Here is a 14,579-nt window from a genome sequence, read left to right as displayed (position 1 = left end):
AGATTCATTTTGTCATTAAGTGCATCAGTAGTTTGTTCTTTTGCATTACTATGGAGATTCCTATGCATTGATATACTATTTGTTTCTCCATTCACCACCAGTTGGAGGACATTTGTGTTGGTTCCAAGTTTTGACAATTACAAATAAAACCAGTATTAGACATTAGAAAATAGACATTCACATATAGGTTTTTTTTTTTTTTTAAGATTTTATTTATTTATTTGACAGAGATAGAGACAGCCAGCGAGAGAGGGAACACAAGCAGGGGGAGTGGGAGAGGAAAAAGCAGGCTCATAGCGGAGGAGCCTGATGTGGGGCTCGATCCCATAATGCCGGGATCACGCCCTGAGCCGAAGGCAGACGCCTAACGACTGTGCCACCCAGGCGCCCCCACATACAGGTTTTTTTGTGAACATAAGTTTTCGTTTCTCTTGGTAAATACCCAGAAGTGGGGCTGCAAGGTTATATGATACGTATATATTTAACTTCATAAGATGACAAACTGTTTTCCAAAGTGGCTGTACCATTTTTCATTTTCACGAACAATGAACAGTTGGTTTATAGCCTTGCCAGTATTTGATAACCAGGTTTTCCGAATTTCAGACATTTTAATAGGTGTATAGTTATATTAAATAAGTTTTAGTTTGCATTTATAGTTAATGAAGTCTAATAACTAATGAGTGTTAATATGGCAGATTATAGTAATTGATTTTAGAATGTTGAACCAGCCTTACATTCCTGGGATTAAATTCTCTTAGTCATGATGTTTTGTTCTTTTAACACATTGTTGGATTCTGCTTGCTAATATTTTGTTGAGGATTTTATGCCTGTGTTTATGAAAGATGTTGGTCTGTAGTTCTGTAGTTCAGTATTGTTTTTGGCTCTTCCCTTCCTCCTCATTGTCCCAAATCCTTTTGATAGCTGTCTGCTTCATTTCATTCCCTCCATCAAACCCTCCTTATCTTTTACTTGCTATCCTAACTGGTTCTTTGTCTACAGTCTCTTAAATACTTTTCCACCTAATTCACAAAAAAATTTTAATGGTTCTCACTGCTTACTGCATTAGGGTCCAGGCAGAAAACAGCCAGCACACTAAAAGGGTTCATTAAAAAGTCTTTAACGAAGGGATTATTTACAACAGTGTGAGCAATAAAGGAAGCAAACCTACAAGGGCTGATGGAGCACCCAGGGACTGGCTACCCCTAGTAGTCAGTGTTACCATCTCAGGCATGGTAGGAAAAGGGTGGGGATACCAGAACCCAGTTAAAGCTATGGCCATAGGAGAGGGGTCTTCAGTAGATACTATGACCCTGTCAAGGAGCAGAGGCCCTGCCATAACCACATCCTGGTAGAGAGAAGGCAGAGAATAAATTCATCCTTCCATCCCTTTTTCTCCCTTCCTGCTCTCTGATCTCCTCCTGGTGTTTCCCATTGGCTGAACCCGTAGCCTGGAGCCTTAGAGATTGGTGTGATTCCTGAGAGAGCGGGGCCAAGAGGGGATCAGGTGGGGAAGGTGGGGCACACCGAGCATATAAGCATAGCTGCCTATCAAAGCCCACATTCCTTAGGGTAGCGTTTGGTGCCACCAGCTCTGGCTCCTGCACACCTTTCTGACTTATTGCTCCCGAAATTTGGGCTGTGTTTTTTTTCATCCTTTTGTCTCCACAGCTTTCCTGTTAGGCCCTCAATAAAGGCATGATGTTTGAACGGATCAACACTGGTTTGAGTGGTGGATCTGAGGCAAGCACTTGCCAAGCCAGACAACAGAATGAACTTTTCCTGGCTCATACTTAGCACAGAAGAATGAAAGAAGAGTTGTTCCACACATACAAAACCTCTGTTTTTACAGAGGCTCCGGGAAGCTAAGTAACCTGCCCAGGGTTTCACAACTGGTCATGGCAGCTCTGTCATACACAGCCAGCTGCAGAACCCTGGAAAAGTTACCTAGCCTCTCTGAGCTTCCGTATCCTCATCTGGAGAACACGATTGTGTGGACTTAGATGTATTGTATGTTACAGTAAACATGTTTGGCCTGTTGCACGTCACTGCATTTTAGCTCAGAATATTCTTTATATTCCTACACAGCTTTTGAAGAGGAGACCTCTAAGTCAGTTGGAGAAATCTTTTCTAAAGTGATGTATGCCGTGACTTACTATGGGCCAGGCCCTGTTATAAATGCTTTACGAATATTAACTCATTTAATCTTTAACTCCCCTGTCCAGTAGATACAACTATCCCCATTTTACGGATGAGGAAGCAGAAGCACAGTGATTTAAAAACTTACCTGAAGTTACCTAACTGGTAAGTAGTAGAGCCAGCACTTGAGCCAGGCAAACTGGCTGCAGGTTCCGTGCCTCTAACCTCTGTGCTGTCTTCCCCATAGCCTTGCAAAGTCCTGTCAGAGCATTTGCCACCCTTCATTCCTGACTGGCATGTGGTGATTAGAGTGCATGTGAACGAGGCAGGGCTGACTTTATGGAGATCTTTGGAGGATGTGAAAGGTATAGATACAAGGATATTAAGGGCAGGGAGTAGGGAAATTTTAGGGGTTAGAAAGGGTAGTGTCTGAAATAAGGGAAACCAGCTCTGCCTGCTTGAACTGGAAATACCTAGTGATCAAGCCTGCCTAGCTTCATGCCATCTGGCTTCCTCAGAGGCCAGCTGATGCCCCTTTATGGGTGTTGATGAAGCTGCCCTTTAAGTCACTGTCAGTAACACAGAGGTTATTAAAATGTCTTCTAATCCATTCTGTTATTTTAAGCCACCAATGCAAACATACAGCCAAATATAACTAGAGCATGAAGAAATGAGGTGGGAGAGAGGAGGAAGTGTGCCCTGGGCATAAATTTAGAGAGAACATGGATGTCATTATTTATAGTGGCTGTGTCACTCCTCTGGCCCTTATAGCTGTTGGTAATTAATGAGCCACAAAATTTACACAGAAGCTTACTTGTCTAGCGCTACAAGTTTGACGCTCTCAAGCTCCCAGAGTGTCAATGATATGTAAGTAGCCAAAATAACAACAAAACAAAAACAAAACTGCAAATGCAGAAGGTGACCAAAATAGCTGAAGGGGAGAAGTTCAGGACATGATAATTATAGAAGATACTATGTGACTGACCTGTTTCTAACTAGAAAGGAAGTCTGTAAGGGCAGAATTATCAGCAAAGAGGAAAAAGACATAGCTAAGAGACCATAGACATTATTCATCATTATTAGAAAGAATGATAATTAAGGTATGATGATTAAGATAAAACCCAATGGTAGAGTGCAGGCAGCAAGCCAAGATCCACAGTCCCAGAGAATAGAGACAGGAGGGCAGGAAGCTTATAGGGGTCTGGAGTTGGAAGCAGCCCAAGTCATGTTTATTTCAGTGGTTCACAAAGGCCCAGGTGTCCTTCAGGTAGGGCCAAGCGGGCTATACTGGCAAACCAACCCCTAAGATAGACATGTAGTTTACATAGTACATTTGTATCTACACTAGAAGCAAAAGAGATGCTCAATCTGAAAATGAAATTAAGGAAACAATTCCAGGGGTACCTGGGTGGCTCAGTCGGTTGAGCATCTAACTCTTGATTTCAGCTCAGGTCATGACCTCAGAGTTGTGGGATCAAGCCTTGCATCAGGTACCCCTCTCAGTGGTGAGTATGCCTCTCTCCCCCTCTCTCCTTCTGCCCTTTCTCCTGCGTGCACTTTCTGTCTCTCAAATAAATGAATAAGTCTTTAAAAAAAAAAAATTCCATTTACAATAGCATCAAACCAGGGCACCTGGGTGACTTAGTCACTTAAGCGTTTGCCTTCAGCTCAGATCATGATCCAGGGTCCTGGGATCCAACCCCACATCAGGCTCCCTGCTCAGTGGGGAACCTGCCTTTCCCTTTCCTCCCCACTCGCTCATGCTCTCCTCTCGCTATCTCTATCTTTCTCAAATAAAATCTAAAAAAATGTTAAAAAAAAACAGCATCAAACAAATACTTAGAAATAAATTTAACAAAAAAGTGTGTAACTTACTCTCTGAAAACTACAAAACATTGTTAAAATAAATTAAAGAAGACCTAAGTAAGTGGAAAGGCATCCCATGTTTGTGGATCAGAAAACCTAATGTTGTTAAAATGACGGTATTCCCCAAATTGATCTACAGATTTAAAGCAATCTCTATCAAAACCCCAGATTGATAAACTGAACCTAAAATTCATAGGAAAATGCAAGGGACCCAGAATAGCCAAAACAATATTGAAAAATAATGAAGTTGGAAGACTCACATTGACTTCAGAACTTACTGTAAAGCTAAAGTAATCAAGACGGCATGGTATATAGCATATGGATAGACATATACAGCAATGAAATAAAATTGAGAGTCTCTAAATAAATCCATACACTTATGGTCAGCTGATTTTCAACAAAGGAGTTATCTTTCAGGGGAAAGAACAAACTCTTCAACAAATAGTGCTGAATAACCACATGGGGAAGAATGAAGTTAGACGCTCCTACCTCCCAATTTCTTCATCCCCGCTATCCCCTTCCACTAATTTACTTTCTATTTCCTTGGATTTGCCTGTTCTGAACATTTTATATAAATCGAATCATATAATATATATGGCTTTCTGTGACTAGCATCTTTCACTTAGGGTACTGTTTTCAAGGTTCACCCATGTTGTAGTTTATGTCAGTACTTCATTACTTTTTGTGGCTGAATGTTGTTTGGGTATACCACTTTTTTTTTTTAGTAGGCTCCACAGGCATGGAGCCTAACGTGGGGCTTGAACTCACGACCCTGAGGTCCAGACCTGAGGTGAGTTCAAGAGTTGGACACTTAACTGATTGAGCCACCCAGGCACCCAGGATATGCCACATTTTTGTTTACCCGTTCAGCAGTTGATGGACATTTGGGTTTCCACTTTCTGGGTATTATGAATGATTCTCCTGTGAACATCCATGTGCAAGATTTTATAAGAGTATATATTATTAATATGATCTAAAAGGGTCTCAGTAAAAGTTGTTCCCCACTATTTCATATGCCCAGAAAGAAAAAAACACACTCATCACCATTTACTCTGAAACCATTGTTGTTATTTTGAGTGACTCTCCCCCGAATTTTTAATTGATTTATAACTGATCATTTTGCAGAGCATTCTTCTTAGTGGGTTATTTAAGTATGTGGGGGGGTTGTTTTTGTTTTTGTTTTAAGATTTTATTTATTTGACAGAGACACAGCGAGAGAGGGAACACAAGCAGGGGGAGTGGGAGAGGGAGAAGCAGGCTTCTTGCCGAGCAGGGAGCCCGATGCGGGGCTCAATCCCAGGACTCTGGGATCATGACCTGAGCCGAAGGCAGATGCTTAACGGCTGAGCCACCCAGGCGCCCCTCACTTTACTGCTTCTGTTCGGTTTTGTGGGTTGTGGAGACTATAGAACATCGGTGTATATTCAAGAGTAGAAAATATGGGTGTGAAGCTGTGGAGGGGGATCTGGGCTTCTGCTGCAGATTTGGGAGTCACTGGTATACTGATAAAGCCTTGGACATGAGTAGAAAAGAGAGCATGTAGAGCAAGAAGAGAAGACGACACCTCAAGAACTTCAGCATTGAAGAAAGTGGGGAAGGAAGATACTTAACCAACTGAGCCACCCAGGATTTTTTAAAGATAATTGGAAGACTAAGGGATTATAAAATATTTATAAAATTATTATTTTAAATGGTACAGACCCAGTGGAAAACAGTATGGTGGTTCCTCAAAAAATTAAAAATCTACCATATGGGGACGCCTGGGTGGCTCAGTCAGTTAAGCATCTGCCTTCGGCTCAGGTCATGATCCCGGGGTCCTGGAATCAAGTCCCACATCGGGCTCCTTGCTCAGCAGGGAGCCTGCTTCTCCCTCTGCCTGCCACTCCGCTGCTTGTGCTCTATCTCTGACAAAAAAATAAAATATTTTTAGAAATCTACCATATGATCTAGTAATTCTACTTCCAGGTATAAACCCAAAGGAATTGAAAGCAGAGTCTTAAAAGGGGGGGGGTGTTGAAGAGATATTTGAACACCCATGTTCATAGCATTATTTACAATAGCTAAAAAATGGAAGCAACCCAACTGTGTGTGTACAAATGAATGGATAAGCAAAATATGGTATATACATGGAATGGACTATTAGTTGACCTTAAAAGGGGAGGAAATTCTGGTACATGCCTCAACGTAGATGAACTTTGAGGACATTATGCTAAGTGAAATAAGGCAATCACAAAAAGGCAAATACCGTATGCTTCCCCTTCTGCAAAGTACCTAGAGTAGTCAGATTCATATCAACAGAAAATAGAACGGAGGGGCTCCTGGCTGGCTCAGTCAGAGCCTGTGACTTGATCTGGGGGTCCTGAGTTCCAGCCCCATGCTGGGTGTAGAGATTACTTAAAATATACATATATTAAAAAACAACAACAACAACAAGAAAGTAGAATGGTGGTTGCCAGGGGCTGGCGAGAGGGGTTGGGATGAGGAATTAGTGTTTAATGGGTACAGAATTTCAGTTTTGCAAGATGAACCGCTTTGGAGGTAGACGGTAGTAACGGTTGCACAATATGACTGTACTTCATGTCACTGAACCTGTACACATAAAAATGGTTAAGATGGTAAATTTTGTGGGTATTTTACCCGCCAAAAAAGAATTTAACTTGAAAAGAAAATGATAGTGACACAGCCTCATCCCTATAATCTGATTCAGTGGGTCTGGAGTTACCAGTACCAGCCAGAGTGGGGGCCACTGGTTCAGCAGATGGGCTGCTGAATAGGGAAACCGGATTACCCTGAACATACCTAAATCTCATCTTAGTTTCCAGAATGACTTTTGTTAGTTTTATTGTTGTTGTTGTTTAGTTTGTTTTGTTTTTGTTAAGTTTTTAAAACTTTTTTCATTTAAATTAAGTTAATTAACATATAATGTGTTATTGGTTTCAGAGGTACAGGCCTGTGATTCATCAGTCTTATATAATACCCAGTGCTCATTACATCACATGGCCTCCTCAATGTCCAGACTTTAGTTAGTTTCATTCTCTATTTCATTTATTTTTTTAAAGATTTTATTTATTCATTTGAGAGAGAGAGCACAAGCTAGGGAGAGGGGCAAAGGGAGAGGGAGAGGCAGACTCTCACTGAGTAGGGAGCCCGACTCAGGGCTCGATCCTAGGACCCCGAGATCATGACATGAGCCAAAGGCAGTTGCTTAACCAGCTGAGCCACCCAGGGGCCCCTTTATTTCATTTGATAACCTTTGTGATAAGTAAAAATTCCACAATAAGACATATTCATTGTAGAAAATTTGGCAAAGTTTGAAAACAAAAATCATCCATAATCCCATCAACTTGAGTAATCATTATGAAATTCAGGTGTATTCTGGTCCTTCTAATGTCATGTGTGAAATATGTTTACAAATAATATTATCGATATCCTTGTATATTGTCATTCATATATACTTCTTTTGTGCTTTAAAAAAATAGATCTCATACTTCACCTATTGTTTTGTTTTCGCCCTTTTCAATGACTATATGGTGATATCTTTCAGGTCATTGAGGGCATTCTAGCCCCCCTCCTCAGTTTGCTGTGGCTTCACAGTGTTATTTACCTTACCCATTACTGTTATTGAACGTATAGATTGTTTCCCAGTTTTTCACTTATCATAGTTAATGTTGGAGTGAATATCTTAATACAAAAAATAACATTTTAAACTTCCTGTTACTCTTGCCAGTTTGGTAGTTGGAAACATTTTTTTGGTTATTTTTTGTTTATAATGAATACTTTCCTATGCTTGCTACCATAAATTTTTAATTTATAATCTGCATAGAACCTAGGTAGTTCTCTTCCAGCTTGTACTGGTTTTTGTTTCCAATCTTTTCCTTTTTCCAATATAATATCATAGAATCATGAACTTACACAGTTATGGCCCTGATGGTTAAATGGTTGGACCAGAGTCACACAAAACATTAAGGAACAGAACAGAGATTTGAACTCAGCTTTACTTGGTTTTCATTCTTCCTCCTAACAGTAAATGAATATTGCTAATATCCTTAAGTCTCCATGGGGAAATTTTTGCAGCTTTTCATTTTGGAGCAGTATTTCATTTGTGCTTTTGTGGCAGAGAACTTGTTGCTTCCCAATAAGTCCAGGAGGTAGCCTCAGCTGAGTGTGCCGTCCACTAATAGCCAGTATAATGCTTGCTGTTCCAGGAGCCATATTTGACCAGGACTGTGGGAAGGTCGTATTCATGCTGGAGGCTCTTGTGAGGAGATGAGTTGGTGAACAGAGAAACCGGCATGAAGATGCTCCCAGGAGTGGGCGTGTTTGGGACCGGCAGCTCCGCCCGGGTTCTGGTCCCACTGCTGAGGGCAGAAGGGTTCACCGTGGAGGCCCTGTGGGGGAAGACTGAGGAGGAGGCAAAGCAGCTTGCCGAGGAGATGAACATCACCTTCTACACCAGCCGGACCGATGATGTCTTGCTGCATCAAGACGTGGATCTTGTGTGCATCAATATCCCCCCTCCACTGACCCGGCAAATATCTGTGAAGGCACTAGGTATGGACAGTCAGGCCATAGCAAGGGCAGGTTGTGTGTCCCTCTGGGTGGTCCTTGCGTGTCACTGCTCTCCTCTGTGCTGGGGAGGGCACACTGGGGGCATGTTACAGCTGTGGGAGGAAATGCTCCAGCCTTCCTCACCTCCATAACTAACTCTCTGAGCAAAAATGAAGCAAGCGCCTTAAGGGTTGTCCTGTCACAGGGGCTAGAGATTATTATATGTCGTGCAATGTGGTACTCGCTTTGGCAGCACACAGACATTTTACACAGTGTAAAGTTGGCCTGTTTGAAGTCAGAGTTCAAAGACTTGGGCAGTAGGAAATTGATGGTGGCTGATGTGTGTGTTCTCCCATTTCTGAGGCAGGCAGCACCTCAGAGAGGAGAGGAGGGTGTGTAGCAAGGCTGCCGTTTCCCCTGTTCTGTCAGTCTTTTGCCAGATTGAGTGCACACCCTTGCTGCCAGATTTTGCCATCTTGTATGCCGGAAGGCAGGAAGGCTCTCTGACAGGGTCCACAGGACTGCCTGCTCACATCTTGGCCCGCTTGGGAAGCAGTAGACTGGGCAGGCCTTACTGAGCTGTTGTCCTGCAGTTTCTTTTGGGCTTCTCTTTCCTGTCAACTGTAGGTGCCTTTTTTCTCTTTTTCTTATGTAAATCAGAATCTAACTGAATAGGAAGACAAGCCAGTAAATATTCATCCAGCAGTTACTTTTTTTTTTAATGCCTTCTCTGTGCCAGGTACTGTCCTGATGTCTTTCTGTACATTCAAAGCAGTGTTGGATCAGAGCCCTGCCTGCCTTCAGATTTCACAGTTCAATTGAAGAGACTAGAGGTCACACACATTACAAAGTAGATGAGAAAAGACCTTGGTAACAATTCAGGGAGCATATAATTAATTGACAGAGAAGTTGTTTTATGTAAGGTGATAGGAGCAACATACTTCTCTGATGCAGTCAGAGATCTCTGGGCCCAGGAACTGGTATGCCATCAGGCTTGACCACTCCTCCTGGCCACTACCATGGTGTAGAGTCCAAGCCTCTGCTACTTGTCTCCCTTGTTCTGAGGAGAAAAGGATGTCTGTCACCTCTGGCCCAGTGTGTTGGTAAAGATAAATGTTCATTGGAGTGAGCAAGAACATGAGGCTGGTGGTTGATTTGGGGGCATGTGCATTTTGGCCAAGTATTGTAGTTGGTTTGTCTTTTTCAGAGAGCAGTGTCTAAAGATGTGTGACACTGGAACTATTCACTAGTCACTAGATTCTTTGGAGGGCAGGTAACGGCTTTCAGATTTAGTTTAGAAGTAGGCCTAAGCCAATACTTTGACAGAGGGCTAGTGTACAGGGATCCAGCTACCATGGTCATTTGATTTCTTGCCATCCCTGTGGCCTGAATGCAGGCTGGTGAGAACAAGTATATCCAGAGGCAGAGTTCTAGAGACTCTCAGTCTTCTTGGATTTTAGGGTTCCCACAGAAAGCATTACTAAGCTATGTAGGAAGAAAGAGAAAACCCCAGGGTTCTTTGGCTAAAAGCCTGCTGTTTTCTGGTTCCTGGTACAGGAAAATGCTGGACTTGCTTTTCATATAAACAGGAAGGACAGGGATGACCAGAGACTTCTGGGATCTTATGTCTCAGCCCTTGGTGAAGCAGGGTCTCTGTCTTCTCTCTGCATCTCTGTTGTCAGGAGGTAGAGTGTGTGAATGAGAGTCTTTGGTCTGTTGTAGGCATACAGCCCCAGGGCCAGGTTGGTAGGTCTGGGAGAGCTCATGTCAGCTGGACCTGCCTTCAGGTACTGCCCACTCAAACCCCAAAGGAGTTGCTGAGCATATTGTGAACATGAAGTTCACTCCCTGTGACCTTCCACTTTTTTTTTTAAGATTTGTTCATTTATTTTAGAGAGACGGAGCAAGAGCACAGGTGTGGGGGGGAGGGGCAGGGGGAAAGAGAATCCCAAACAGACTCCCTGCTGAGCATGGAGCTCTACGCAGGGCTCGATCTCATAACCCATGAGATCATAACTGGAGCTGAAATCAAGAGTCCCATGTTTAACCGACTGCGTCACCCAGGCACCCCTCTTTTTTTTTTTTTTTTTTTTTTTTTTTTTTTTGATTGAGAATTCTCACTTGACTTAAGCACTTGTGGAAATGGCCAGGAGAACTCCTCCAGTTTTCCCAAACAAAGTACTGGGTGTGAGTATAGGAACTGCTGTAGGCAGAACAGCATACTGAACTTTCCATCAGACCCTTCTTTTTTTATAAGATTTTTTTTTTTTTTTTTAAGTAATCTCTACACCCATTGTGGGGCTCAAACTCACAACCCAGATATCAAGAGTGGCACGCTCCACCCACTGAGCCAGCCAGGTGCCTGAGATCAGACCCCACTTGTGATCTTATTTCTATTCCTTTCAAACTCTCTGGGCTCCTATTAAATAGGGGTCTCAATTCCTGCCCCTTTTGGCCTTTCCAATATGATCCATGACTACCTCCAAGTGCTGACCAAGAAAGACATTGGCCTCACAACACAAGGGATTTCCTGTTGTCTGAAGCAGAAGAGCAGATTTGTTTATGTTAAATTTATTTCATTTCATTTTATTTTATTAAGATTTTATTTTTAAGTAATTTCTATACCCAGTGTGGGGCTCGAACTCATAACCCCAAGATCAAGAGTTGTATGCTCTTCCAACTGAGCCGGTCAGTTGCCCTTAAGTTAAATTCATTTTTAAAATAGTAGGATTCTCCTCTGGATATTCATTAGATAAATGTTCGCTGAGTTGAATGTAGCCTACAAATGAAACTAAGCATTGTGAGCCATCTCAGATACGAAAAACTTTTTTGTAGGTTCATGAACCATGTTTAAATTAATGCTTTGAAAGCAGGGCCCTTTCTTCCCACCTGTAAAACTCTGGAAGTATTTGGTTCTTGTACACAGGTTAGATGGGAAACAGGACCGGCACATGGATTGATAATTGCAAAAATGCAGCATATTTAAAAGTCCTCAGAATCAATATCCCAAAAGACTCTCACTGCCATTTCCCCTAACAGGGTATTCCCATGTATGAGTCTCTCTATATATGCATGAAAGTATATTTTTCTGTTTTTCCCATATAGTCTCTCCCCTTTTTTTTTTGCCTCCCTGTTACTAGGTCTGTGTCTCTTGTTTTTCATTAAGGATACAGGCTAGATCCTCAGTCTTTTTTTCTTTTTTCTTTTTTTTTTAATTTTTAAAAATTTTTCATTTTTTCAGGGCACCTGGGTGGCTCAGTTGTTGAGAATCTGACTCCTGGTTTGGCTCAGGTCATTAACTGGTAGTGAGATCAAGGTTCTGCACTCAGCAGGGGGTCTGGTCCAGATTCTCTCTCCCTCTGCCCAGCCACCCACCCCTGCTCACGTGCGTGCTTTTTCTTTCTCTCTCAAATAAATAAATCCTTTTTTTATTATTATTTTTTAAGTTTTTCTTACTAATACAGTATTTGTCTTCCCTCTGTCAAACCCTAAGCCAACCACTTTCCCCAGACTGGCTGAGTAGGTATAGGAAAAGGAGCTTACAGTGCAGATGAGACACAGGAGAAAGACCTATGGGAGGTGGAGAAGGCTCCTCACATGGTGAAGAGGATGAGAAAGGCCACCATCTGGCAAAAGAGCCCTAAGGCCCCCAAGAGGGCAAACCCAGAGTGGCATTGGAGAAGAGCTGTTGCTTCAGAGAGTGGTTCCCAGCATAACGAATGATGAGGCTCCCAAGCATAGTGCCAGTTCCAGCCTCAGAGCCAGCCACCCCTACCTTGGCAGGCCCAATGGATTTGGCTGCTATGTCAATATCCCTTGAAGTGGCGGTGGTTCAGAAGCTGTGGCTAGGAATAAGGTCGGGAGATGTGGGGCTGCCAAGCTGCTGAGGCTCTCATCTGTCTTTGTTTCTGGTGGTTAGTTCCATTGCAGACAGTGATCGGCTCAACACCTGAGAGGTGCTCCTGACCAAGAAGGAGTTGGAGACACCCTTGCACAGAGAAGACAGACAGAATGATCCTCAAGTCTTTCTAAAGAGCTAGGAGAAAAAAAGATATAATTACTTAGATATATAGCTATTGACATACTCTTAATTCTAGATCAGCTTTGATCAGATCAGATCTTGAACCTGGGAGAAATTTATCACAATCATCTGAAGACTCTGTTTAGTTAAGGATCCTCCTTTTAAAAAAAAAAAAAAGATTTTATTTATTCGACAGAGATAGAGACAGCCAGCGAGAGAGGGAACACAAGCAGGGGGAGTGGGAGAGGAAGAAGCAGGCTCATAGCGGAGGAGCCTGATGTGGGGCTCGATCCCATAACGCCGGGATCACGCCCTGAGCCGAAGGCAGACACTTAACCGCTGTGCCACCCAGGCGCCCCTAGTTAAGGATCCTCCTTGCATTATGCTGTGCTAAGCATTATAAAAGATAAATCTTAGAGACTGAGAAATACTGATAGAGATTTGCAGCTGTGAAGACATCTATGACAGTGGGGTGCGTGGCTGGCTCAGTCAGAGCATGCGACTCTTAAATCTCGGGGTTGTGAGTTGGAGCTCCATGCTGAACGTAGAGATTACATTAGGAAAAAAAAACAACATATATGACAGATTATATATTCTTCTCCTAAAATTTTTCATACTGGTTAGTAGTACTGTGTTTTCTCCTGGCATTCACATGCATAAAATCATAGAAATGTCAGGCCTACGGGCTCTGTGGAGAGAGCCTCCAGTCCAGCGGTACTCAGAGTGTGATTCTCAGACCAGCAGCATCAGCATCATGTGGGAACTTGTTATAAATCCAGATTCTCAGGACCCGGCCCAGACCTTCTGAATCTCTGGGTGAGGCCTGGCAGTCTGTGTTCAAAGAAACCTTCTAAGTGATTCTGACACACACCAGGGACTGAGAACCACTGATCTAATCCAGGTCTTCCTTTTCAGTGAAAGAAACCAAGGCCCAGGAACATTAGCGTTACATCTCATTAAGTCTCACTGCTGTAGGAATACATATTCCTCAGCTTATTACATCTTTAGATGCTACCTCACCTGTGAGGCCATAAAGATTCTTTCTTTTCTTTTTTTTAAGATCTTATCTATTTGAGAGAGAGAGTGAGCGAGAGAGCACAAGCCAAGGGGGAGCCGCAGAGGGAGAGGGAGAAGCAGACTCCCACTGAGCAGGGAGCCCGACTCGGGGCTCAATCCCAGGACCCTGGGATCATGACCTGAGCCTAAGGCAGATGCTTAGCTGACTGAGCCACCAGGTGTCCCCATAAAGACTGTTTCTTGCCCTCACTCTTATTGGTGGTTTCCTAAAATTCATTCTTGGACTTAGCCTCCAGAGTTGTCCTCTTCACATCACAGCTTTTTGTGGCATCTTATTTTCTACTTTTGTTTGAACTTTTTTTTCCCATCTTCTTTTGCCTCCAGTGCCATCCTTAAAGCTTTTCCATGAGTTCCTTAAAGGAGAGGGAGGGACCCTAACATGTTTTATTTCTCAGTTTAGAAGTGGTTCAGAAAAATATATTCTAGCGTGCAAAATGCCCCAACATTTTTGCCACAATTGAATGTTTTCTTAAATCTGTCACTAAAAGGTAGGTTTCTTTGCCCAGTTCTTGGCAGTAGTGTGCTTCATTAGAAAAACACTGCATTTGCCAACCCTTTCCCATGGGCTTGTGAAATAACAAGAGATTATTCCTCAAAGAGTCTAGCCCAAATAATTTAATCTCTGGGGACATCGTCTCTGACCCTCCAGTCAAGGTCAGTTTCTTGGTAGATGCTCTCATTTTACCATTTATGTAATCTTCGTTGCATTGATCACAAGTACAGTTCTATGTGTATTTATATGGTAATTTGATTAGTGGCTATCTCTCCCACTAAACTCTTAAGTTCTCTGAAAGTGAAGACCAAACCCAGTGTTATATCCCCAGTGCTCAGCACAGGGCCTGGCACACAGATTCTACTCATGCACGCCCAGTCTGGTGGTGTGACCCAGGGGGCTCACAAGGACCAGTGACCCAAGAAAGGGTAGGCAAGA

At 42.7% G+C, this 14,579-nt stretch overlaps 1 protein-coding gene and 1 pseudogene across 7 annotated transcripts in view; one reads left to right on the top strand and one right to left on the bottom strand.

Annotated features, from left to right (window-relative positions):
- GFOD2 (Gfo/Idh/MocA-like oxidoreductase domain containing 2) overlaps nucleotides 1-14,579 on the top strand; it is a 38,227-nt gene that overhangs the window by 19,746 nt on the left and 3,902 nt on the right. For 2 of the 7 annotated variants that reach the window (XM_045814959.2, XM_087870506.1), the window contains 3 exons: nucleotides 2,223-2,301; nucleotides 3,583-3,641; nucleotides 8,208-8,553. The exons of 1 other annotated variant lie outside the window; for it this stretch is intronic. In XM_045814959.2, the coding sequence (XP_045670915.1) occupies nucleotides 8,295-8,553 (259 nt within the window). In that variant the 5' untranslated portion in view covers nucleotides 2,223-2,301; nucleotides 3,583-3,641; nucleotides 8,208-8,294. The remainder of the gene's footprint in view (nucleotides 1-2,222; nucleotides 2,302-3,582; nucleotides 3,642-8,207; nucleotides 8,554-14,579) is intronic. 4 more of the 7 variants (XM_045814958.2, XM_087870505.1, XM_045814957.2 and 1 more) reach the window with 2 other exon arrangements.
- On the bottom strand, nucleotides 12,144-13,603 carry LOC148108230 (ATP synthase F(0) complex subunit C2, mitochondrial pseudogene; annotated as a pseudogene).

This window comes from Ursus americanus, chromosome 21, assembly GCF_024610735.1.
Source record: "Ursus americanus isolate L20-20 chromosome 21, mUrsAme1.1.p, whole genome shotgun sequence".
Classification (NCBI taxonomy): domain Eukaryota; kingdom Metazoa; phylum Chordata; class Mammalia; order Carnivora; family Ursidae; genus Ursus; species Ursus americanus.
This window is presented reverse-complemented; position numbering and strand designations above follow the sequence as displayed.